We start from the raw sequence: 27,618 nt of genomic DNA, 5'->3' as shown, positions 1-27,618 counted from the left end.
GAGTTTTCTATAGATTCATCTTACATTGTCCTAAAAACTGCTTTAGTCTCACGAAAAGTAACCAGTTCCTTAAATTTCACATCTTTCTGCAGGAATGTGAAACAAATGTGAAAAATACATTTTTACACACACAAAAGAGACACTCTCTCTCAACATCACGCAGGCCTGTCTTAAATCTTGAAGTCAATTTTGCTGAAATATTGAAGTCCTCTTTGGAGAGCGGCCAAACCTCTCCGGCACAGTGGGCCATATGATTCACACCCACTGGTTATAAAAAGAGCTGACCAATAATTCTCCTGCAAAACACAAATCACCTTTTCCACCCTCACAACCTTCATAGCGAATTGTGTTTCTGAATTATTCATTTCTGCATTGCTCCATCACGAGTGCTAGACTCTTTCCCCATGCTTTTAAGTCAATGTCACCTCATGAGATTTGTTTAGATGTCACAGTGACAAAATTTTATGATATGAAATTATGACATGAAATATTGTGGGAGTTGCTGATAAACCCAAAAGAATAGAGGGCATGATACCCCCTGGCGGCCATATTGGAGGTTCACAGCTCTTTGGTAACAGTAGGTGAACAGGTGGTTGCGTTTCTAGAGGTAGCCAACATGGCGTCTCAACAGGATTCAATAGACATAATAAAAAACTGATAAATTTGATTGGTGTTGTGTTCGGATAATGTCAAGCAGCTAACAAGCTAACAATCACTGTCTTGTAAACATATCTGATGTGCACACAAGCTAATGTTTAGAAGCTGGTTGGTATTAGTTACAAGTTGATGTTAATATCGGGTTGCTTTGCTAAAGTAGACTGCTTTCTCGTTAGTTAACAAAGATAAAAAAACAAGCTGTTTGTTCAGGTTAACTAAGCTGACTCTTCTCAAGCTACAGTTTGCAGTGACGCAGAAAGGTTTCCTGCGTCACAGTAAGCTAAATTTGAAAACAAATGATCAGACTAGTAACTGAATAGATCTATACCCATGACACAACAATCTTTTTTCAGATACATCTTTTTCTAGCCTGGTTGCTATGTATTTCACCATTACTTGCACACAGCCAGTTGTTGTTTTTCTTTTTACTAGGTAAGATACAGCCACAATATTGCATGTAAATATTTGTTGCGTTGTATCACAGAATTTAGCCAATATTAACTTTCAATGCCTGTCCTTGGAGTAAGGCAAGGGAAACTATTTATATAGCACATTTCAGACACAAGAGAGATCAGATAAAATTACATTATCAACTCATAAGATTAAATGTTAAGAAAAAAGAAAGAAAGAAAGATAAAATAAGTAAGGATAATAATAAAACATAATAAATAAATAGCCTAAATAATGAAAATAATATCACCTGTTACATCTACATACAGATGATGTAGGAAAACAGCCACAGAGCACAGCTCAGGACATCTGGAAGTTTAGTAGCAGGTTGGTATGCATGCATGGTTTTCCTCAAGGACACCACTGCAGCTGTGGGCACTGAGCCTAACTAAGAAGAATAACACATAAAACTGTTGACAACATACACAGGTTTGACTCTGGTGCTTCCCAGATCCAGCCACTAGATTTAAAATGCCCTCTGAGGATTGATGGGCAATTGAGTGACATATTGTAATGAAGTGTGTCAATTCATTTGGTTATCATTGCTTGAGATGGCAGGAGATTAGGGGAATTTTTATTTCATTTTATCTGTGGGGTTCTGGCTTTATGCCAGCAGTTTAACTAGTGGGGACGATGTCCTGCAAATGAGCTGAAAGTAAATCATTCACCCACAATATGGTGTGCATGTATCTGTGTGTGTGTGTGTGTGTGTGTGTGTGTGTGTGTGTGTGTGTGTGTATGCATGGCCTCGCTATAAGTATCCACATCAAAAAAAGTCAGACTCAGCTAGTGCAAACTTTGGCACCGGAGCTCATAAACATATATATGAAATATCATGACTGAAATTTGTTGATGGAGGACAGATATAAGATATGACTGTGTCTTATGAAGGACAAAAATGGAGCAGAGAACAATCTGCGCAACAGCTCACTGTTATTTATTATATCTGCTGGTAAAAATCCAAGGTTAGCAAGGCCGGGAAAGTTTCTCTCAAAATGTAATGTGATGTTACAAATAATGTAATCATAGTCTAGCTTCTTTCAGTTACTTTGCCTCCACAATCTTTAGATTAAGAGACACATCGCTAAAATCATCATCAAGCATTATTTTAAGATGTGAAATATTATGTGTATGTAATCTTGGTCTAAGTGCCTTTTTTGATTTAAACATGTTAATGAGCAATACAACAGTTTCAGTACAACATAATCCAATTGCCACATTTTTCTACAACTGTAGCATTTTTGTCATCAGATTCATAAGATTACTGTAATCCTGTTAGATGTAATCTATTACCCCCAGCACTGCATCATACCCTCAACATAACAACTATTTTCAGGATCATATCAGTATCTGGTGTTAAAGAGAAACTGAATGCAGTGTGTATGGAAGTTTGTCTGACAGTTATGACACAGAAAACATCTGTAACCTTCAAGTTTTAATTGCTATTAAACCTCTTCAAAACCATAAAGGGGGGATTGAGAAATAAATGAGAATGGCCAACTAGGAAACCGCAGACACACAATAAGAAACAAAGGAAACAAAATTGCATGATTGGTGCTTTCAGTTCAAGATAAAAGGATAAACATAGGAATCACACATAAAACAAGCACCCAGTAGAGATGTAGTGCAATAGTGTACTGACAATATTACAATACTCTTAGATTTTAGGATGTCCATGTGCAAAGGAAGTGCTAAGAAGAGAAATAGGAGATATAAGAACTGAGGTAAGAGGTAGAAGCAGCAGTAGAAGAGCTGGGCAGAGTCTGATTCAGTGGACATTTATAGAGTATGATGACAACAGTCTGCTCAGCCTTATTTCTCTCTTTCTGTGTATTTTTTCTCTCTCAATGTGTTTTTCTGTTGCTTTCAAGGAAGTATCGTTTCATTTCCAATACACTTTGGAGCAACTTCACTTTCCTCTGTTAATCTCCTTCACCACACATCTGTAGTCTGTATTTGTGTCCCCACCTCCATCTTCCCATCATGCTTTCAAGATGGTTTAGTTTGATTCAGTTGAACTCAGTGTTGTTGTTCAAATGTGCCATTCACTGCTCAAGGCCTTGTGTCATACACACAACTAAAAACAAATCACTCACTCTGTATATGTCATACAATAGAAATAAGTAATTTATCACTAAGTGTAGTTTAGAGCAAGTGATGCTTTCATAGCAAAACTAAGACTTGAATTCAGTCTGTGAAGCATGTTATGGGTTTTTGCTTTTGCTTTCTTAAGGGAGTCTATCTGACAATAGTTTGTCTTTTTCAATGGAGCTTCGTGTTCAGAACAAAATCAACAGAGAAACTGAGAAACAACATCGATCAATACAAACAAACTGAGGGACGATACAACATGAAACTTTGACTGAAAAAGATTTATGGGCCTGTTATTATTTCTCTGTCTGCCTCTCTGTCTGTCTGTCTGTCTGTCTGTCTGTCTGGGCTTTTGTATGATTGAAATGGTAGTGTTGATTTGAATGATGACAGACCCACCTTCAAAAATATTATGTCCGTATGTTCAGTAAGTCAGTAGCTAAAGTATTGGGTCAGTAAAGTGATTTTATTAACTTGCATGAAACATGGCACTCATGAATTACATTTCAGACCTGAAGAGATGAATATGGAGCAAGCGTGCACTTTCATGTGTATAGAGTGAAACAAAGCAATTTTACGCACTATTTTTGCAGTGGACTGAATATTATAATGTTATATGGTTTTATAAGCCATGATAGAGTCGTTTCTTCTCACAACTGTTCTCCCTCCTTCTCTCCTAGCTGACAAGAGCCCATGCCATTTAGCGGAAGCCCCTGGTCCCTGTCGAGGGCTGGTGACGCGCTACTTCTTTGACAGCGAGAGTCAGGAGTGCAAGCATTTCTTTTATGGCGGCTGCTTTGGCAATGCCAACAATTTCAGGAGCATGGCGGAGTGCCAGGCGAAGTGCCAGAACCCAGGTAGGAGATTTGAACTATTGTCCTCGAAGAGACTGGAGCACAGCCAAGTTGTCAAGGCGGTGGCATCGCCGAGTCCCGTTTCAATACCTCCAATACAATCTAGAATGTTATTGTGCTCAGCAGCTTTGAATGCTCAGGATGTTGGCATTTTAGTTGAGGAATCAAATGGACTGCGCTTAATAGAAATAGAGATGTTATTTCAAGGTCTCCCCTGCTTCTAAGAGCATTAAAGCCAGCACCCTATGCCCCCAGCCTCATGGGTCAAGGACTTATGCCCCCTACAGTTCAAGTCATCACCATTTTTACCTTGTCATTACAAGCTCATCAGTTTGGCCAATGAGAAATAATTATTTTCCTGTGTTTGCCTCTGAGGAACATGCACCGTGTGATTTATATACTCACAGACAGCCAAGGCCCCTGCTGCTCAGCAGATCACAATTGCCGCACAGCAAATGGGAAGAAACTCATTTCAGCGTGGTGACATAATCAAAATAGTTCTACCTCAGAAAATTAACTTTCTGATGGATTTCTGCTGACCATGAAATCACATTCCACCTTGATTTAGCATTTAAATAGTTTTAAAGTGACTGAAACACATTAAATTATGCTAGACTTAGGCACAATTTAGAAGTCATTTAGATATTGAATTTGTCAAAGAAAATAACAAGGAAGTTGCTCTACTGTGACCAATTCCGCCGACAGCCCATGCTGCACTGAAATCAATATGAAAAAGCAATGTAACATTTTTTATGGATAATAATTTCCAATAAATGACTCTGTCTTGTTTTATTAGTAACCTTAAAAGATGTATGTTTGGATACCCCCACCCGTTCTACACTGATACCAGTGAAATTAAAACGTATGCATAGTTTAATTATGATTGATCACTGGGATTTAATGAGATTTATACTAACTATAGGCCAAGTTAAAAACCCTGGCTCTAACAGTCACTTCAATCAGCATGTTATATCTGTAGCCAGAGTCCCCACCGGTTCAATATCTGCTGCATTGCATTTTGATGTTTCCCACCACAGCACAGGCGACTTTATCCACCTTATTAAAAGATGGTTCAACTTAGGTTAACAGCACAAACAATCTATGGTTCTGTGGTGTCATTTTTTTTAATAACAGTGAAATTATAGCTTAATAAATGTTTCTCATTCTTTGGTTCAATACAAAAACTAAACTGTTGTCTTTTTATCTGTCCGATTATGCTTGCCCCTCTTATAATTTTCATTATTTATGTATTTTTATTTATGTAATTTACTGTTTTATTGCATCTACTTTCTCTTGTTTTATATTGTACCGTGTGTATTGCTTTTATTGTTTGGATTTTTATGTAAAGCACTTTGTAAACTCTGCTTTTTGAAAAGTGCTATACAAATAAAGTTTATTATTATTATTATTATTATATTACAGGACACACCACAAAGGTACCGGAGGTTGAGATTGCACAGCCGACTAGAAAATCCAAACTACAGCCACTCAGAGTAACTGGTAAGACAACTGGCATCATTCTAATAATCATTACCACTGTATCAATCAGCCTTGCAACTAGATTAAGTATGCAAAGGTCAAAGAACTTCCCAGAGACCATCTTACTTTACATTTCATAAATAAATTGTAAGAGAGATTATAGACACAAACTGTGTTAGAGTAAATCACACAAGCAATACATAGCTAAAACTATTTTGCAATCATTTTCCAGATAAGAGTTTTGATTCAGGATGTGCAGTCTTCCTCTAAATAAAAACACTCCTAAAATGACTGATAATACCTTAATATATTTGTTTATTTGTTTCTCAGAGGAATTTGCTTTAAGTCAACCTCAAGTGGATCTGGACGCCAGCCACCGACCGACAGGTGAGAGCAGTGATGTTGTAAGAGTGTATAAATGACAGGCATCAAGAGAAAAACAATTTTCTCTTTTAATAACAGCTTCAGATATTATTGTATAGTTGATAACAGTTTCTCAGTTCGGTAACAGTGATCACTATCAGTGAAATTAAATATGATTTTTTTTTTTTCGTTTTTTTAGTTATTAGCCTCATAGGGAATTTGTCTTGCACAACACAAGACATTTGGGATAGATTAATGGATAATATCTGTGTTCTTTTTTTTAAATTTTAGTTTGTGCCAATTGTTAACAAAGTTAGAGCATGTAGAAGAATTTTGATCATAGTTTCACTGTTATCTCTCTACCTACAATACAGATAGTCATGGGATTCTGCACAAAATCATATCTAACTAATAAAAACATTCTCAGATTTGGGTCCGGGAGACAAAATCTCATCAAACTGGGGTCCGTGGCTCTAATGTAGACTAAATTAAGGTCCTTGATATGAAAAAGGTTGAGAATCACTGGTCTAGGTTGCCCCTCTCCTTTACATTCTTCCTGCTGTGTGTCTGCACACAGTCAATGTATTTGGAGATACCAGGGCTCGTTTCCCTCCCTGCCATTTGCTGCCATTCATTCTTGTAAAGTATGAAAAACAACTTCCACAGACTTTGAAAATTGCCCAAGCTAGATAATCCCATCACAGTAAACATGAAGCCATAATTTGGTTTTGTCAGGGTTTCTGTTTTATCGTTATTTCATTGTGCCAGAGAGGAGTGTTTTCATATCAGTGCTGCGTTGCGTTACGCTCTGCTTTCTGTCAATCACCTGACACCCGCCGGAAGGAATGGAAGTCTCTGCCAGGAAATAATCCCTCAGAAACATGTCGCCAAACTTCATTATACTTTTTTATTTAGGGTGTCTTTGTTAGCCGGGACAGCGGTTAATTTCAAGATAGTAAAGTTTGTATTTGAAAAGAAAGACAACAAAGAAAAATTTCATACAGCATGATTGGGGGTAATCTAAACTAGACATAAACCGTAATAAATATATATCTATAACTCTAAATGACACCAGTATTCTTTCTAAGTTTTCCAAGCACAATAGAACCAATCAACTTGTCCTCAGAGCAGAAAACCTGCCCGTATTGAATTCTGAATTATACTTAAAAACAAGTCTCAAAGTAAGAGAATCCCATTCAGTTATTTAACTACGGTGTGCTGTCAGTGGGTTTACCGCGAAAACCCCCGCAAGGTGCAGCCGGGCAGAGATGGTCGACAGCTCGCAAAATTGCTTTTGTGGTGAAAGTCAAAGGGCAGAAGCAGAGTGCATCAGCCTCTCCTCCTCGCAGCCCACTTGTCACATATTCCCACCTACTAATTTTCTGTGTATTAGCAGTAAGGGAGCGTAGATCATCATTGCCGTGTTCCAAGGCTCTTTTGTGCTGCAACAGGAGAGCGAAGGGGAGCACTTGGCCGGTCTCCCTCCACTCATTCAGACAGTTATAATTTTTAGAATTCAATTTCACTCTTTCAAGATGGGTGGGTCTCAATAGTTCCGCTTCCCTATCCATCTAAATTTTTTCATCCATTTTTCTTTCAAAATTTAGTGCAGAGTTTGATTCTATAATGAGATCTCCAGCATTTAACAAAATGACAAATTTCTCTGACAAAATGTGGCATGAAAGTAAAACTCACTTGAGTTATCAGATCTTGACTTTAAAATAGGAACACTTTGGAGGATGCAATGATCTGCATTGTGAAATCAGGTAACAGTGATTTATATGATATTGGAAGCAAACCCTTCAATTTCAGTTGTTGGAAAATCTGGAAAGTGAGCATTTTGGAACTGAGATACAGCCTCAGTATGGTGTTATTCTAGTGAAATGCCATGGAGGGCCCCATTTCCAAACCAAACACTGACATCTTGTGGATTTTCCATTATTTACAGTCTTAATGCCAATGGTTAACCCTGTATATGACAGACCCTTGTATCTAAACCAGAGGTTCTTAAACTAACCCTAAACTAAATTAACCCAAGGTTTTTCTTGGAAATTCTTGATAGTTTGTGGATTTGAAAAGAAAAATTAAAAATAAACAAATAAATAAAAGTTATTGAAAATGAATGGGTGGCCTTGAAAGAAAATATATCAAACTATATCCAACTTCATCAATATGCATCAACACACATCCTGAGGAAAACCCTGTGATGGAGATTCAATTTTAAAATCAATGATTTGACCATGATTTCTTCTTCTATGGTGTCTAATTTTGACCAATGTCATGTCCTACCCCAAAACATGGTGATTTTGAGTCCTTAGATTTAACCAAACAAGACCTTGAAAGTAATTGAAAAGTCCTTCAATTTGATGTCCAAGTGAGTGCAGGAACCCTGTTAACCCCAGTGTTGCACTGGGGTCCAGGGTCATCAAAACATACTAGTATGTCATGTGAGTAAAGAGTCGAGAAGGTCTTTAATGTCCCTTTAGTGCAATTTGCTTTGTAGCCAGTAGTCCAAAAAAAAACATACATACAGCAACAACATCACCTAATTAGGGCAAGAATGAACTAACATAGCTATACATGGACTCCAATGGCTGCTGGGACGAAATATTCCCTGTATATGGATATTAATATTATTACATTTCACCTCCGCCTCATTTGTTTTCCTGTTTTTCTCATGTCATTTCCCATGTTATTGTAACTGTTTGTCCTGGCACCCACTGCACACTAAGCCGTCCCAGTGGGGAATCCCTCTTTGACTTGGCCCACCCAAGGTTTCTTCCATGTTTTTTTCCTAATAAGGTTTTTCTGGAAGTTGTATGCTTTGAGAGTCTTAAGGCTGGTGGTGCCAGGCAGGTTAAGCTATGTAGAATAGGTAGGCTGTTAAGTCTTGCTAAAATCTGCTTTTGTGTGTCTTGTAATTTTCTTGATGTGTGTCCTATATCATTTTGTTCTATGGTAGATTGTTGATCAGTTAGATCTAGTTAGGCTCATTCTCTGTAAATTCCTTTGAGACATGCATGTGATAAAGGGCTATATAAATAAACAAACTTGAACTCATCTAATAGTCCCACACTGAACCTGCGCCCAGAACTCATTCACATGAGAAAGATCCTGGAAGAAGGCTGTGATGTTTCGGTGCAGTTTAAAGCAACCGTGCACGCCAAAATGAAAATTCAGTCATTATGTTATGTACTCCATTGAAACTCCATTGAAGTTGGTAGGACCATCAAACACACAGCGAGTTTGGCCCTGTAGTTCCATTTCAGCCATCTTCTGAGCCAAAGAAAGTGTAAAATGTCCATCAAATTTCTCCAAACAGCTTGACTCTGGTTGCTATTGTATGGTGACTACTGGCTTGTTCTAGAACAAAGCAATGTAAGTGGGGAAAATATAGGAGATAATGAGGTAAATATTGGACCTTTGGAGCCACAGTGCAATCGTTTGGCTGCAAAAAACTTGGATTATGCTGCATGAGCTGTTTGGAGAAATTTGATGGACATTTTATACTTTATTTGGAGTTCAGAAGATGGCTTCATTAACTTCAATAGTTTGAAACAAGGCTGAAATGGAACTACTAACTTGCTGTGTGTTTGATGGTCCTACCAACTTCAGTGGTGGAGATTCAACTGGCATGGAGGTGAGTAGATAATGACTGAATCTTCATTTTGGGAAAATTACTTCTTTAATAAAAATCCAGGGTTTGGTTATATCTCAAGGGTAAGATTACCAAACCAGCAGAATATTGAAAAAGTTTAAATGGATTCAGAGAAAGAAGAGAACAGAACTTTCACAACTATCCTGTCCACATTAAAACTTCTCAGTTTCCTTAGGAACTGAGGTTCCCAAATATTTATACTGCTGCACCACCTCAACCAGCTCTTTAATGAATGTTGCCACAGGCAAGGGAGGCCTCCTATGGAAATCTATGCACATCTATTTAGCCTTGGATATATTTAGCTGTAGGAAAGAGTGCTCACACCAGCTAACAAACTCTTCTACAACTGGACCATGGCTCTGTTCCTCACCATGGAGAGGGATGACATAATCATCTATGAACTTAATAACATGTCTGGAATCACGATTGCTTTGACAGTGATTTGTGTATAAAGTACAACAAATTAAAATGGAGAGACTACAAAGTCCTGTAGAGGATAAGAGCCAGGAGAGGATAAGACCTCTGCAGGACTCCATTAACTCTCACTATTTGAGATCTGTCAGTTAAAAAAGTCTATTAGCCAGTGTTAAAGTGCTAAAAATCCATTCCAAAGTTAGATAAAAGCTTATGTCCAAGGATATGAGGCTGTATACAGTTAAAAGCTGAAGAGAAATTGATGAAAAGCAGTTAGAAATAATTCTTAATGCTCTCTAGGTGCTTCAGGACCAAGTTTAGTTTAGTTTTAGTGGCATCATCCACCCACCTCCGGGCCCTGTAAGCAAACTGGAATGGATTTAACTATCCAGAAACAGGCACACAACATTTTTGGTCCTGACCCATAGTTAAAGAAAAACTGATTGAAATTATTTACTAGAGGATTGTGCTTTTTTTTATTGCACAGTGCATGTATTATTTGTACCAAACATACTGAAAAAAACATCCACACTGGATAACAATATCTTCCTCTGATGGATGCAACTTTCTAATTTTCCATGGTTACGTTAATATTGTCTTTGTTTCACTGCACTTTTACTGATTTTGCAGCTACCATATTATATATTTCTCAGGTATTGCTTTTCCAGATGTACACAGTCTGTCTTTCTAAGAAACTTTAAATATTGTGTTTGCTTTTACTGTGTTTTGCAGAGTTCATACCACCAGAATTCTGCCTCAGTCCTATGCACAGGGGAACATGTGATGGGGAAGAGAGGAGGTTTGCGTACAACCCCAAGACCAAGAGGTGCCACATGTTCCGCTACAGCGGCTGTGGGGGGAACAAGAACAACTTTTCCCACAGGAGACACTGCTTGAAGATGTGCATGAACATCAGGAGTAAGGGTATGATTATTTCAAGAGTTCATTTCCACATAAAACAATAGTGGGAAGAAAAGGGCTTCCAAAATAGCACCGGATATACTCACAATAAAGGGATTGTAAGCACCTTACTTCTGCATTCTGCATGTTTATAGCCTATATATGTTCACCTGCTCATTATGCGCTGTTGTTTATTTATGCGCTTTAATACATTTTGGACGTTGCACAAGTAAGGTGCTTCCAATCCCTTTATTTTAACAGTTAATTTCCAAAATATTTTTTTCCATTTTGGGGAAATAAAAACTAATTTCAAATTCATCTTTGATATGTCTTAAATATAGAGAATATAGTCTGTAAAAGAGTTATGATTTTGTCAACCAAGGGCTTACACTCCTTTAAAAAAAATCATAAATTGTTCCATTTTTGTGCTAGTAATCATTTTGAAAGAGTAGGTATCACTTTTTTAAATGGTGGATATCCCATTTTGTGAACACACTAATTCAAGATCAATACATGATAGAAACTTCACACTTGCACCACAGGTTTCCCCTACAGAGTAGATGAGCTGATTAGATTTTGGAGCAAAAATTTGCATATTAAAGAGGAAAAACATGTTTGTTTGTTTTTTACAATTACTATAATTCCTTAATGCTTTAAGATACGGAGTTCATATTAATATCACCCATGTGTTATGTGAGGACAAGTATGTCGACAGAGAAATATTTACTAATTAATGCACTGATTAGCTTACTTAATGACCTCATTACTATAACCAGTTATGTTTAAGACATCATGGTGATTATGGCGAGACTGTAGGCAGTTCAAGTGCCTATAAAAGTATTTCACTGCCACTAGGTTATGAATCCTTAACAAAATTACCTCAAATTAACTTATTTTCTGTGTTGTCCTGTCATTGCAGATCCGAAGATGATCCGAATAAGGAAGAAAAATATCAACAACATCGTGTTTCGCTCAGTCTGAACACTTGGCTTTGCATTACATCATACACTACTTTGGAATCACCTTTATTTATGTCCATATTTTTTTAACCTCACTTATATCTATTGTTTTGTAGTGCTGCAGTACTTGTACAAAAATCATGTGTGATGTATCTGTATTTTGCTTTGTAGTGACCACATGCAATATACTTGGCAGTGCTATTTTCATTTTTTCCCACATATCTCTAACAGTTTTGACAAAAAACGAATTTGTTTTGCTGATATACGTCCCATATAGCACTTCTCAACACTGATGCTTTACATATGATTGTTGTTGGATAAAAACCACATATCTGTAAAAAATAATGTTTTTTTTTTTTGTTTGTTTTTTTACAAATGATGCATGTAAACTTTCAGTTCAAGTAAGAAAACTAACAACAATGTATTCAACTGCGACATTATGGCCACTATACTCTCTGTGTATGTAACTGATGTTTTTCCACAATGGTATGGCTCCTGTATTGTTAATCAATGTGAACACCAGCATTAGCAAATTAAACTAACAGACTATCCTTATTCCAGGAGCAACACACTGGACACAGCTCCAATATATGGAGTGTTTTCCAGCAAACACATTAATCAAGGTGGCCTCGCTGTCACAGCTATAAATCAAGGTGTGTACAAGGTCATTGCTGTTTATTTGTGTGAGATTGAATATAAAGGTTTCTTTTATCAATAATATGCTGTTTCCTATGGTAATAAATCGCCATTGTGGTCCTTCTTGTGTTGTTATTAAGAGTAACAGAGGAGGGCAGTGTTGCATAAAGAACGTTTCCAAAGAGGTTCACAGCAGTAAACTCATTTGAGTGCATAGTGTTTTGCTTCATTGTCCAGTCTTAGGCTGTAATGAATTGGACTGGAGCATATTGCTTTGAGCATATTGCTTTGAAAAAATAAACAGACAAAAACACAATCTTTCTTTCCTGAGGATTTATCTGTTATAACCTGTCATCAGGCTACAAGAGTGTCAGTCCTGATACAGAATGGCGAAAGTAGTTTACTGGTCGGTTTCTCACTTATCTGTTCATGACAGGGGTTTAATTCAGAACTAGACTACAGGTGTGTTGCAGTTCATGGCCATTCCTTCATCTTACTATACATGCCTTAGTCGTTGGGGCAGTAAGATGGGCTTGTGGCTAGAAAAGCCGTCCTTCAACTGGAAAACTTGGGTTCAAGCCTCTGTTGGCATCCATCTGCCCTGCTGAAGTGCCCTTGAGCAAAACACTGCATCCTTAGCACAGTAGTTCTCAGCCTTTCTGGCTTGTGACCCCTTTAAACTAAGCCATGCCTCCTTGTGACCCCCCATCACAGCCTGCATATGCATAGTGTTTCATTTGATTATCAGAGGGGGCAGAGAGGCTGAAAAACAATTCTGTATTTCACAAGAAAAAAGCCAAGATTACATAAAAAAATCAGAAAAATAGAGATGATAATCAATTTGTATAGTAATAATATGTTTGTTTTCATGTGTCATAAATCATCTCTCGACCCCCCAAAATTATCTTGTGACCCTCTGCGAGGTCCCGACCCCCAGGTGCCATAGCAGCTCCCTGTGGTGGGGGAAAGGAACAGATAATTAGCCTGTAGAAATCAGTAAAGTGTCCAACCAACTAGACTAACCGCGCATTTAAAAGTCTGTGGGACTGTGTAAGTTCAGCGGCAAACCTCATGCATTGTGTAAAACTGGAACCAGCTCCCCGGCCCTCAGCTGTAGTCTAATGTGTGATGTAACAGGAAGTAGTGGGTTGCCTTCCAACCTCAACCTGACAGCGGCTTCTCTCTCCGACTGCGCTCATTGAGCGCCGGAGATCCGCTGCGTTTGCTGCTCTGCACGGAAGCTCCGAGGATCTGAAGACACGACTGGGATTGCCTGGAGAGTTTATTCCCATCCATTCCTGCACTGCTGTATCCCTATTGGATTTTACTCTCAGGTAGGACGCATTTAAACGCGAAAAAATGAGGTTGTATCGTGAGTGATCTGCTGTCTTATCTCTCCCTGTAGTCTGAACAAGTTGAGCTGCGGTGATGTCGAATAGAATTGCAGTTGACAATGCCATTTGCTTGTGTTAATTCATTGCAATGCTAAGATTAGTTTTGAACTTGGAAGGAAGTAGTTACGCACTCATCTGCATTGATGATAGGCCTACACGATAGCCTATGTATGTACGGAAATATTCTGTCCTTAATTATAAAGAGATTACGTAAAAAGAGCAGATAAGAGCGTTCATAATTGGGTCAAATGAATCTGCATTGGCATTCTGTCATCATGGGTTGGACGCAATTCAAAAATACAGAGAAATAGAAGTGGTTCTGGTTGTCATTTGGACACGATAATCCCTAATGTACATCCCAGCGCGTTATGTCATGTAGGCTGCTGTGCATTATCATTTACATCACATGGGATGCATAAATCACATCCAGGCTCACCTTTATCCGCTTTAAGCAGGCTTAATTCATGATGTGTTCTCTGTAGGCTACATGTCGAGTAGTTCATTCAGCGCTAGAAAATGGTTTTATGAGTATGGAGATGCGGAAAACGCCTTCAAAGAGCCATAAAATTGTGCTGCAATTTTTTTGAACATGCCTTAACATCCGCTCCGACCATATTATGAGAGTTTGGGCATGCATGATGACACATACCAGACGAACCGGGCTGACTCAGCGATGGTTGACGATCGCCATGGACTGGTCGTGTACAGTTTGCCAGACTTGACATTTACTGTTTCATTTCAGAGATGCAATAATAACCATGGCTTCGCTAAACAGCATATGAAGGGATGACATGCCGTGGGATTTGACATGTCATTGTATCAAATTGATTTAACTGAAAAGCATTTTGATTCAGCTCAATCCAACATTGGGGCTTTTGGTGTAAGAGATGGTCACTGGTTGCTAAATCATCTGCATGGTTACATAAGCAGCAGATTTGGACATGCTGGAAGTTTGTGGGCTGGACGACAAGGAGGAAAGAGATGATGATGATGAAGAGGAGGAGGAGGATAGTGATGACGATTGTCACAATTGGCAGATCTACAGTAGGAAATGACATCCGATGACTAACTCATAGAAGGGGTGGTGGCGGTGCAGCGGCGGCATATGAGTGAACCACTTAGTATGTCAACACAAGTTTTAGTCTTGCTGCATGATATTGCAAATTTCTCATGTGATTTTGTAACAATCAACTGGGGCACTGTCAGGCATGATGCAGCCTAATTGCTGTTTCAATTACACATTCAGCCACATCCTTAGTACACCCACACATTAGTCATTCAGTAACACAAGGCATTGATCAACATGATAAATAAGCAGACATTGATAAATGATAGAGAGGGTTGGGGAAATGAACATACTAAGGAATATTCACTTCTCACAGTTTACAAGTTCTAATATCTTCATTGAAAACTTTTGAGTTGACCAATGATTAGAAATATTATACTCCTCAAGCAGTTTACAGAAAGCCTGCAGTCTTCAAACATTTTGGGAATATACCATTTTGAGTGGGAATTGCAGGAAATCAAATGGATTGTGTCTTTTTTAAAATTTAAGTCAACTTTATTTGTGTATTGTACTGCATGTGTAGTGCATTAAACACACAGACTTTGTTACAAAGTACTTCACAAGGTTAAAAGAAAAAAAAAATCTAAACAGACAAAAATGATGAAGTGCGCGTTACAAAATAAGCAGGTAAACACGTTTGTTACACTGAAAGACTATAGAATAAAAGTAGGTCTTTACTTGTTTTGGTGGGGGGGGGGGGGGGTGCAAATGGTTTCTGTTGACCTAACATTTTCGGTAAAGTTGTTCCACAGTCTAGAGGCTGCAACATTAAACAGGTGATGACCACTTAGTTTTAGCTTGGACCATGGAACGGCCAAGAGCTCCTGATCCGTGCACCTAAGGGACTTTGGGGTGTTTTAGGGGAACACATGTTCAGAAATAGAAGAACAAGTATACCAGGACTTTTACTTGACTGTCCTGGCAGGTAGGGACACTTTGGACACATTGTCAGAGACTCATGAGACGAGTCTCTGACATCTTCCAATGGCCTGGGCCTTGAGCTGACTACGCTATGGGAAATTGGAATGTCATGCCACTATAGGCTATGTGAGCGTCATTGTGTCCAGCAGCCACCAAGCGTCAGAGTCACCCCCCCGAGCCTGACTGACTCCAAAAAACAGCTATTAGATGTCTGAGGGACAAAGGTGGCTCCCTGGTTTTGGCAGCGAAGCTTCCAAAGCCCTTTGCCATCTCCGTGTTCTGGTGAATGTGTTCCTAAGCAGTGGCATTTAGTAGAGTCTGCCAGTGGAATCCCATTCATACTCTACTGTAGCTGCGTCACTCTCACAACTGTGTTCTACATGAGGATTGAATTTAGGATCATGTCTGTGCAGTCAAGCAGTGAAGGAACTTTTCACAATGTTCTATTTAGCTTCTATTTAGGAACTTTTGGTATCATTACTGCATATTAAAGTGGCTGTAGTGATACAGTCATTTTGCAGCGGTTACTATTGAGTTATTTTGTGTCTGTGTGTGATTGTGCACGCATATGTGTGATTACACCTCAACACTATCAGACTATACAAACTAGGGAAAATATTCTCAAAACATCAAAGCAGTATACAAAGTGACTATGCTTTTTAGAGTGATCTGATGCTGTTATTATGAGAGATCCAGCTTCACACAAACACAGGTGTCTCCCTCTGCGATGGGAGCGGATGTAGCCTGATCCGCCATGGCAAGAATGATGGTGATGCTCATGCTGCTCAACCCCTCATAAATCACCAAGGCACAAGCAGAAATGCATCTCATTGATTCCACTGCCATGCTCCCTATCCTATTGTTTCCACTGTATGAGCTCACATCAGGCCCTTATTTTCATTAAGGGGCACAGCTGGCCTAAAAAACACCAATCTCATATTCTTCCTGCGTGTTTTATTGCCCTTCATACGCATTCAAGCACATCTACAACCTTTATTGTATTTCAGCTCCGGTCGAATCAGCAACCGCGCTGCATATTATATGTTTTTCCCCTCCACTCACCCCAGGCGCAGGTTATCATATTACACAAAAGGCACAATGATGTAGATATGCATCACTCTCAAACAGCTCCCCTAAGGTTCTGGATTTAGTTTCGGGGATGTGAAACCTTTTGTGGCAATTTTTTTCCGCTCATCCATTATGGAAGATGGTTTTTTTTTTCCTATCCAATTTAATATGAGCATGCAAGGTGCTTGACGAGATCTGTCGTGAGTTAATGTCTTCAGAAAGCAGCATCTGGGGTGCTGTGCCTGTGTGTGGCGGCCAGCGGTGTGCAGCGCTCTGCAGAGGATACTGGACAGTGGAAAGAGGCTGTGCGGTTTCCAAGGGTGTTCCGTGTTTGTGTGAGCTAAACAAACTGCCAGAGACACAGCCTTCCTGATTTACTGGGTGGGAAGGAGGGAGGGAGGGAGGGGGTTTCTGTCGGACAGAAAAGGAGAAATGGTCCCTGGGAAGTTGTGTGTGTGTGTGTCTGTGTGTATCTAGTGAGTGTGTGCTTACTGTATAGTCTCCACTGCTCACTGCTCACTGACTCACTCCTTTGCCTGTGCGCTACTGTTTGAACTTAAGCATTATTAGGAAAATAACTTTTGTGTGCAAAATGTGAAGGACCTATTCCTAAGTCTTTAAATACAATTACATTCAAACAAAATGCCAAATCGTAACTGTTTTGCAGTATAAGGTGCATGTTCACTCAGGATTTTTACTGTCCCATAGCACAAAATGATCATAATTTATAAGGTTACTGATCAATAGCAATGAGTCATACTTCGTTGGGTGCTCTGACATTTCTGGCTTTTAAAAACTCACTCTCCAGCTGGTACTGACCTGGATGAATACTTGGTTTAGATTGGCTGGAGGGTCTCCTGTCATTTTTACATTATTGTTGTACTGTTAAACTATGGTGTTTGAAATTTCTGGTGGAAATTTCAGTGTTATCTAAAGGGCAAGAGGAAGGCCCACAGATCACTTAACTTGTCCCAGCTGGTGATAATGCTGCTAGGCATTTATTTACGCTTAGATTTACTTTATGGCTCACAACCATATCTCAGTAACCCTTTTTTAAGGCTGTATTTATCCAGGGATGCTTGCTGAGCAGGTACAGTCTTTGAGCATCATGCTGTTTCACATTCACAGTTACACATACTCCCACAGTGCAGCCAGTCTTCTTCTGCTGGCCACTAACAAGCCGGGTGCTGTGCATGCTGCTGCCTGAACAGCTTATTAATTTCTACATTCCATTCATATTCTCCAAACATATTTACTTTAAAAATTCAATTTCAAAACCACTGACTTCCGCACGACCTCCATTCTTCATCCTCATATGTTAGCCCACTCTTGTAAGCACAGCTAAATGTTTTGGTACACAAACCCACAGGGGTGCAACATAAGCCTGTTACTAATGACGTGAATAGCCCCCTTGGAGGTCAAGTCTAGGCGTAAAGCGTGCACACAGAGGATATTATTTGGCTTCCATGGGGGGCCTTCTTAAAACAGCAATGAATTTGACCCAGCTCCAGGGTTATTTTTGTCATGCAATGCCAGTAGGGAACCACTCTCATCAGTGCTGGAAGACCCTCAAACCTAAAAGAGATGTCGTTATTGAATTAAGCTATAAAACTCCATAGGGCTTTTGAAAACTTCAAAAGCTGTGGTGCACCTTGGGAAATTGTGCAGGCCCACAATTTTAATTTACCAGTGTTTTACCAAAAGGATAAACAACAAATGCATTAGTAGCTGTTCTTTTCTCTGTCTTTTTTCTGTTCTCTTGCCATTTGTCCTGTTCTTTTCAGTTCCTGTTTTGCCTCTGATCCATGTCTGTATCAAAACATTTTAACCAGACCACATAAAATACTTTGGAAATTCGGGAATCCCTTTTATTAACATCAAATGTGAGTGTGGCATGTACTTTAGCTTTGGAAACTTTGGGGTGGATAGAATGACACAAAGTAAAAGTAGATGGCTGAACACAGTTAGGGTTATAGTGAATGTTACCAGTTTGCAGAGAGATCCCATAAGGTTTCTGTGTGGATTTATGTTTCCACAGTGAGGAAAAAAAACAAAATGATAATTGAGCTGAAGCATCATTGGTGTAATTCTCCTCATCCCCAGATAAACTCAGAGAGAACAACACCCATTTAAAGTCTCAGGGCAATCCTTGGGGGTGAATGCCAGTTTAATGACTACTAATCACAGCAACAAACAAAAATGTGAAACTCGGTCTTAAATACTTAAAATCCCATTAGCATGCAGCGGTATCATATGGAAAGGAAAATAAATAACACTGGTAAAGAAAGCTTAAGCTATATTGCGTAAAGCTGTCAGCTCATCTTTATCCACTGCACTTGATTTGATGCACTTGACACAGAGAATCTAGTGACCTGTGCGAACGTGGCTCCATGTAGTGGAAAGAATTGGTGGAATTAGCCGCAATTTCCCAGCGGACTGTGTGCCTCGGGTTACCCAGGGAGCACATGCTCAGCAGGTTGGGCTATTTAAACTTTAGCCCAGAATCCCTCCGAGCGCCAATCGAAACATTTACATCGACACCAAGGAGAATTTCTACCAGCTATGCAGGTGCAGTGTGTGGTGGTGCCGGGTTTATTTTTAACCTGTGTATTTTTAACCAGGTATTTTTACTATTTTTTCCTTTGCGCAGACTAGAGCGTGGAACAGGATTGGAACAGGATTCTTTCCGATGGTCAGACCTCCAGTACGCTTAACTTCCTGTAGAGGTAAATTGAAGACAACCACGGTGCTTGTAATATGTGTTAAAACATTTTTAAGATGATGGCGTGGTGTTGAAACAAGTGAGTTTTCAGATAGAAGGAGATGTAATATTGCCTTTTCAGAAAGTGATGGCATTTCTGTTCAGCAAAATAGATGGTCATAATAGTGTTTTTTTTTAATGACATTTATATTTTGTTAGAGACCATTTGGTGGAAAGCGATAGGAGAGAATGAAGCAAAACTGAGGGGATGAGATGTAATCTACACCTGTAATTTGAATATACAGGGAAATACGGAAACACCTAATAATATCTGAATAGCAAGTCCCCCATAAGGAGTAGGGCCACCCGATGCCTTCACAACAGCTTCAGTCCTCCTTGCAATGCTGTCATACAAGTCCTGGACTGTGTGTAGGACTGTGTGTAGGACTGTGTGTAGTGGGATATTGGACCGTTCTTCAATCAGGAAAGCACCCAGTTCTTTGAGGGAGGAAGGAGGTGGAAATCTACTTTGAAACCTCTGCTCCAGAACTTTCCTTAAAGGTTCAATGACATTTACTTCTGACATTTACTCACGTTCTGGTGATTGGGGAGGCCGTGGAAAAATGTTGTTGCTTTTGTGACTGATGCACCTGCAATTGGGCAGTGACTGTTTGGCCTCTTTGGAATGCTGTTAGTTGCCTCATGTTGCTTTGAAAAGTCGCATATAGAAGTGGTGATTGTCAGACTTCTTTTAAAGCTGACACATTCTGCTCATTGGCATTCAACTTAATATGACTCACCCGTGTAGCTGTCTTTGTAATTGGGACTTAGAAAAAGGTCCATTTGTAATTGCCACTGGCGTACGCCTAACCTGGCCCAGGTAGGCGGAGTCAGCACTTGATATTAAAACAGGTTACATGGGTTACACGTGCACCAGATGACCCGCTCCAACCTGACGGCTGAGGCCAGCGATGACGTAAAAAACAGACAAAACACAAGCAGGCTGAGGCTTTGCCTTTTCTCCTGCAAGATGTGATTTAGATTTTAATGCTTTTCTGTCCTTGTGCCAACATGTTTTGTGGTTACACCACGCATAGCTGCTGAAATAAGGATTTTTGTTGTAAAATCTACAAGCAACATTGAGCATTCTTCAGCATTATCAATGCTGAGCGTATCAAATGTATTTTCTTATTAAATAAATTATTTCTCTTAGTGCCATTTCCTTTGTTGAAGACTACCATACTACCACACAGTGTAGCTAATTTACTGATGGCAGGCAGCTGCAAGTGTTAGGCCTATTGGACTTGCCAACAATAACAAGGCTGTAGGAGGAAGATAAGAGGTGCACATTCTCTCTTTCTCTGAGTTTTATCTTTACTGTTTCAGATATTCCTTTATTTAAATAACCACATTGTTTATTAAACATTTTTCAGTCGTCTAGTTGTGATGCGCCTCCCCCGGTTGCTTTTTTGTACTTTATTGTAGTGGTTAACTCTGCATACGTCAAACCTGAGTGCCCCGATGTTAATAACAAGCGAAGCCTACTTCAAAGTTAAAGTCCTTTATTATATGGTGTTTTGTTTATTTCGTCTCCCCTCTGTATTTGATAAGGTGTGTAGTTTTACAATGCACGTCTGCACACCTAAACACTCTCTGTACATATGTACAGTATGACCCTGTGTAGACTGGTTAATGTAAATATGAGCACATTTTTGCACATCTTGTATACAGTATATGCTATAATTTGGAGTTGGAGCCCCGTAGAGCTTACATGAAACTTGCTACTCATATTCAGCTGGACTTGCTCTACAACTTTGCTAATTGGACCACCCATGTCCGCCATAATGGATTTTCTGCTATTTTGAAATAACTGGAAAAATACATTTTCCTTCTCCATTGTTCGCCTGATTGCCTGAACTTGGTAGGACCCATCTATGGAACAAGCTCTTAAAAACACAAATCACAGACTTTTGCTAACTTTATTCATTTGGCTGATATTAAACAATCAAGAAACAAGAGGGTGTGGCCTATAAAAGGGGTCATAACATGACAGCTTGTCTGCTCATCAAGAAGCTTGGCAGATCTACTCATTAGATTACGCTAAGTGTGAGGATCAAGCCATTTTTAAATCAACCAATAGGTGCGCTACAAATGCCAAGTTAATAATATCTCAAAATTGGGTTAAATAACAAACATGTTATGACCACGTGTTATGGCATTTGGTGTATATGCTGAAGGGCCAAGTTGTAGTCATAATATGAAGTTTGTTTGTGATTGGTTAATGTGGGTGTGGCCTATCACATAATGTTCTCTAACTGAAGGAGGGTTCTAAGTATCTCCCTGAAACGTTATAAACTCTTTAGGATCTCTGTCTGGAACATTCATACCAAATTCTTTCAAATCTCTCAAAACATAGCCAATTGGCAGCAGTTTGGATGTTAAGCCAGGCAGCGATGTTGACCCAATGATAGATGCATATAACTGTCATAGTACCTCAGGATGGATGTCCAAGCTACTATGAAACTTTGCTGATATAGTCTGTCCTAGAGCTGTCCCATATAGCTGTAGACCAGTGATGCCCTGAAATGCCTCTATTGTTTTTCTTCATTTTCTCATTTTTCTTTTCAGTCATTATTTGATGCGAGTTGATCACACAGAATCAGAGTCATTATTGTTATCAGAGAAAACACGTAATGCCTCACAGTGCATAGAAACAGCATAAATACTATGGATAAATTAATAAATGCTATAATGAAGGCAGAACCATTTTCACACTGCAGTTTTAAGGCTCACACATCCACCCATTGTTATTCCTGCTGCTGTTGCTGTTTGTATTGTGGAGTAAACAATATTTAGCACCGGTGCCTGCCTCCCCTTTGTTATTTTCCCTTGGGCTAATATCAGAATGCGGCCTTTTCTTCAATGCCACCACTACTCACACCACAATTGTGAGTAGATCCATCTGCTGGCCCTGAGAAAGTTGGCATGTAGGCACAAGGGTGTGGATGCAATGAGATGAATGCTTTGGCATCTGGGTTTGTTATCTGCAGCAAGGCTATAGGCGTGAAATACAACCTCTCTCTTGCCATGTCAATGCAAAGGATCACATTAGTTGAAGGGGGTGGATGCAGAGAAGTTGAAGAAGTCGTTTCATGCAGTAAAGATGACTCCTCCCTCACATCTGTGTGGGAGTGTTATTGTTTTCTCTGACATCTGGTGGTGCCCTGGGCAACCTGGGAGCTTGCATGAGGTCTGCTCTCATGTCCTGGGCTTGCTAACATGGCTGCCAGAGATGTTAAAGTCTAACTCAGACATTTTTTCAGTCACACGGGAGAGATTATCTTTAAATGTACAGCTGATCCCATGGGAAATGTCCATGGGCCGTGACCCAGCTATATTTGGTCTTGGTGTTGCCGTAGTTAATTGAGAGAGGAAGCTCTCCAGAGGGAGAAAGCCTCAAATTTATTTTATTCTCATGCCCAGCATGTTGTGAAGACAGTGATGGACTTTTCTTAGAATCTGTTGTTTCCTAGAATCTCTTCCCTCCACTCCAGCCAATCAGTGCCTCTCCTTGTGCCCACAAAATGACCCACAACAGTGGGAGACTAAGCCTTCTGGATAATGGCCCCATGCCTCTTGAGCTGCCTCACTGTCCATTTCAACTACCTCATCTGTCGGTGCTTTCAACAGCTGGCATCAAAGTTTATCAGCACGATTTCCTATAAGACTAAACTTTCCTTTTTACCTTTTATCATGCCTTCTTCCTTATAAACTTTTTTAAAAGGTGCCTTAAAACTCTTGCAAAACAGAGGAGAAATACAGGGGGAACTTTTTTTGTTTTTTCCTCACCAAGGGGCACATGAAACAGTTGGACTATAAGTAATGCTATATATACATTCATGGAAAGATTATCGCTCCTGGCAAGCTTCATGCGTCACTTGAAAGTTCACATTTCACATCCATTGACATAACAACCAAAGAGAGGTTTTGAATAGTGTTCTACCATCGGCACTAATGTGTGTTTTAAAACCAGCATGTACCGAATGTATATGCAGACGCAGTCCAGCTGGGATGTGTGGTGTCGTCTTGCTTGTTAGGCTGCGGTGACGTACTGAGCAGCACCTGCAGTCCTCATGTCCATTTCCTGACAAAAGTGTTTCATGTTAAGGTAACATGAGCCCAGCTGATAAAGTCTGTGCCCTGGGACACCTGCTGTCTGCAGAAAGCACTCCAGCACGTGCTGCGCGGAAGGAATACCGTCACCTGCAGGAGCACCGTCGGAGAAAATAACAAACTGGGTCTGTGAAAGTAAAGAAAGCACGCCATGATACAGTACACTGACGAAGTGAGAGGGGATAGGTGTTAGTCTTTTATGATCAAACTTTGGTCCTAGGATTGATACTTATCAGGGCCAACAATACCAAGACAAAGACAAAATACCAAGTCTTTCTGTATTCAGCATTAACTTGATAATCTGTTTCAAGAACCAAAACTTTTGAAACTGAAATCCTTTTAAGGTACAGCATCAGTTTATACATAGGCAGTTGAAAAATCTCAATGGGAGCAAATTGTGATATTGCCAAAGGGGATATGCATGTTTTTACTAGATCAGTATCTTTTGGCCAGTTGATTGTTTCTTATCTTAGAGACCAGATAGTTTTTTGAAGTCATTAGGTCACATCTGCCAGTAGTGTAATGCTTTAAAGCTGCATGTTGGCTGTGGCCATGACCTTAACTAATGGTTGATCTCCAGGATCAACCCCACACTGCAGCTGAACTCAGCTTGCCAGCCATTGTTCCCCTTCCATTCATTCAGTAGCGGTGGGTCACCAGTGCTGGAGGGTTTCCCCCACTACTAAATAACTCAGTGCTTAAAAAAACAAAAAAACAAAAACATCCTGTTGTCTTATTGCCCCCTCTGAAAGCCATCAAATGTAAGGACCAGTGTTTACAATTTGTCTAAATATCTTAATAAAATCTTATAAACATGAACTGCTTTGGAACTGCAATCAGTTAAGGAAATGGACATGAGATCTGACTGTGGTTGAAGCTGAACCCTGAATCAAAAGTTCTCCGTTTCCCTCACTGGTTATCAAAATGATAAAAGACTGCAAGTCATTTGAAATCTTGAGACCCAGAAAGTGACATATTAGTACTGACTGCTGCATTCAGTAAGAATAACTGCACTGTTTCCCTAGCTGGCTATTTTCTTGTCTCATGTGTTTATACAGTAATTACACAGTACTTATCTATGTACACCAGTGACAAGCTTAGTGTTTGGCTTTTAGAAGCTGATAATGGAATCAAACAAACATTGCAGTGGACCAGTGTTTCTTTTTCTGTCCTCACCAGCTGGTGTTGGACACATCAGAAAGCATGCCATAAGCCCAATCGTTTTAGATTTTGTTACAGTAACATTGGTGGAACCAGTTTGTTCCACTGATAGAAGTCAGTCAGGTTGGATGCTTGGCTGCTGAAGAGGATCTTTTCGCAGACCCTATTTACACCGGAGAAAAATGTGACTTTAAACATTTGAGAGCAGTCCCAAATTTAAAGTCGTATTCCTCCTCTTTACACTGAGGCTTCTCACAAGAATCTGAATGACTTTATTTGCCAAATACAATAATTGCACAGGAATTTGTCTTGGTGGCACTGATAGAGAGAAATATTATGTAGACCAAACACGACATGATACAATGCAGGTAACCCTGTCTAGCAGAAGCTGTCAGTGTTTCTGCATGTCAGGACTTCATCACTTTGCATCACTACTCTCCTCACTAGTACAGCCTGTATCCTGCTATAGAACAAAGCTGTAATGGTGTTGTAGTTCTCCGCTAGCCTAATGGATATCCGAATGCCACTGAGCGGAACTTGGAGGATGGGGCGCCAAACATCCTGTGAGGGCAGAAGGATGTTTACGGCACGCCACGGCATCTCCGCAGGGACAATGGGAGTTGATAAGCGAAGGCCCGGCGCTGCCACCACATGGGCGAGCAGCGCAGCAGCTGTTATGCGCGGTCTGTTTTCCAGGTATCTTTCTGCACGCTCGCGGATGTAATAGGTGATGTCAGCTCTTGCACAAAGTGTCCATGACTAACCACTTCCATGAACCGCTCGGAGGTACTACAGATAATAGTGGACCACCCACAGTTAGCGCGGTTGAGTGGTTGGATTAAGTTGACCCAAATAGATCAATAATCAAGTCTAGTGCCTGAGCTTCGGAGGTAAAGTTAGCAATGTTGCCTCTAGAAAAAACCTATATGATTTTTCAAGCTATTTTCAGGGTTTCAGGTTTGGCTTCCATTCATTTCTAATGAGAGGTTTATGTTCTGCTTTTTTTTTACCTGCTTTTTTCCCCTGATTACATCCCAGTTATATGGATGTGTAGCTTACTCTTAGTAGCCACATGTTTGATCAGTGCAATTCACGGCACTCTGTTGAAGGAGAAACAAATGATTGGTGAAATTTTGGCAAGCATGAGTTGTTTATTATCCATCATCCTGCTGGCCAAAGCCCAGTGTTCTACTAGAAGACTGCTGAGCCAGTCTCCTCACTGGTTGTGTAGGCGGGACTTTAGAACGGTGCCGCTTGCTTAGCTAAAGACAGCAACTGTTCGATTGTTGCCAACTTCACAATCCTGTGGCTAGATTTAGCAACATGTCTGACTGCAACTTTATTTCTCAAAAGTGACGTGTGACAAATCTAGTTACAATTTTGGATCATGAGTCAACACATTAAGGGTGTCTGCCGGCCCTGAAAAAAAGTCTTAAAATGTCTTGACTTTGATTATCTATATCCAAGGCCTCAACAGTCCTTGAATAAATGCAGCAAGTCTTCAATTCAGTTTTAGAGTTTTTAAAATGTTGAAATAAGCCTAGCCATGCAGACCCATATCTGATAAGACATTTATTTTGTTTATGTTTTCGGTGCCGTTTGTTTGTTTGTTTGTTTGTTACCTCTGCCAAGGAGGTTATGTTTTCGGTTCCGTTTGTTAGCAGGATTACGGAAAAACTACTGGCCCGATTTCCATGAAATTTCGTGGAAGGGTGTAGCATGGGCCAAGGAAGAACCCATTAAATTTTGGAGCGGATCCGGATCCGACTCACGAACAAGCAATAATAGCACAAACCTAGGCGAAGGTCTGCGCTCTCCTTCTAGTTTCACATGAAACTGGTCTTAAATTGGTCTTAAACTCCATTCTAGCTGGTATTGAAAAGGTCTTCAAAAGTCCTAGATTTACCTTCATTAAACTTGCAGGCACCTTGAAATTGATAAGGCTGATGCCACTTCTGTTGTAAATTAGCATATAATGTCATCTGGCCTTTACCGGGGCCCCACCAAAAAAAAATAAAAATGATTCTGCAAACCCTGATATCAATACTATTGTTCTACAGAGGAGCAGGTTTCGTTTGTCAATTCTACAAAGACCTAAAACCAATTCTATAAATTCTATATTGAATTGTATTGTTTCATATCATATTGTACGTGACCCATAATATCAAATCATGGTACCCAGCCCTAATCACTGAGAAGCCAAAGCATGCAGTAAGTGGTTTTCCATTTCTCATAAACATTGCTAGTTGAAGGCAGAGGATATTGTGGTCATTTCCTCCATAAATAATGCTGTCGACCATGACAGCATGAGAAGATGTTTAATGATCAGCATTCTCTTTGCATTTGGATGGGAGTTGTCAAGGTTTTCTCTTAAAGCATTTTACACTACAGCTTTTTTAAATAGCGTTACACATTATTTGTAGCTGTCTGGTCACTAAAGCTACGTTTAAAAGTGGCAAGCACAACAAAAAGCAACAGCGAGGAAACTATTGGGAATGGACCCTGTAACGTCTGTTCTGTATTGTCATCTGACAAGATATATCCTCTGTGTCAGTTTGTTAATGTCTGAAAAACAGCCCTTGCCAAAAACAGCTGGGGAACTTGGCATAGCAGGCTGTGTGTGTTTGTGTGTGTACATGTGTGCGTGTGTGTGTGTTTGTGACAGAGCAGCTG

At 39.8% G+C, this 27,618-nt stretch overlaps 2 protein-coding genes across 3 annotated transcripts in view; both read left to right on the top strand.

The window, feature by feature from the left end:
- Positions 1 to 12,581, top strand: part of tfpia (tissue factor pathway inhibitor a) — a 49,692-nt gene extending 37,111 nt beyond the window's left edge. The window contains exons 3-7 of one of the 2 annotated variants that reach the window (XM_071526693.1): positions 3,879 to 4,055; positions 5,475 to 5,552; positions 5,862 to 5,918; positions 10,699 to 10,884; positions 11,786 to 12,581. In XM_071526693.1, the coding sequence (XP_071382794.1) occupies positions 3,879 to 4,055; positions 5,475 to 5,552; positions 5,862 to 5,918; positions 10,699 to 10,884; positions 11,786 to 11,847 (560 nt within the window). In that variant the 3' untranslated portion in view covers positions 11,848 to 12,581. Of the gene's footprint in view, positions 1 to 3,878; positions 4,056 to 5,474; positions 5,553 to 5,861; positions 5,919 to 10,698; positions 10,891 to 11,785 lie in introns of both variants that reach the window. The other variant, XM_071526692.1, reaches the window with a different exon arrangement.
- A 1,095-nt stretch (positions 12,582 to 13,676) lies between these two features.
- LOC139650132 (calcitonin gene-related peptide type 1 receptor) overlaps positions 13,677 to 27,618 on the top strand; it is a 28,673-nt gene continuing 14,731 nt past the window's right edge. The window contains exon 1 of the mRNA XM_071526688.1: positions 13,677 to 13,795. The gene's annotated coding sequence lies outside the window, so the exon portion shown is untranslated. The remainder of the gene's footprint in view (positions 13,796 to 27,618) is intronic.

This window comes from Centroberyx affinis, unplaced genomic scaffold, assembly GCF_046629955.1.
Source record: "Centroberyx affinis isolate AG114_WGS23_722 - 3 ecotype Tasmania unplaced genomic scaffold, CSIRO-AGI_Caff_v1 ptg001445l_1, whole genome shotgun sequence".
In the NCBI taxonomy this organism is placed as follows: Eukaryota; Metazoa; Chordata; class Actinopteri; order Beryciformes; family Berycidae; genus Centroberyx; species Centroberyx affinis.
This window is presented reverse-complemented; position numbering and strand designations above follow the sequence as displayed.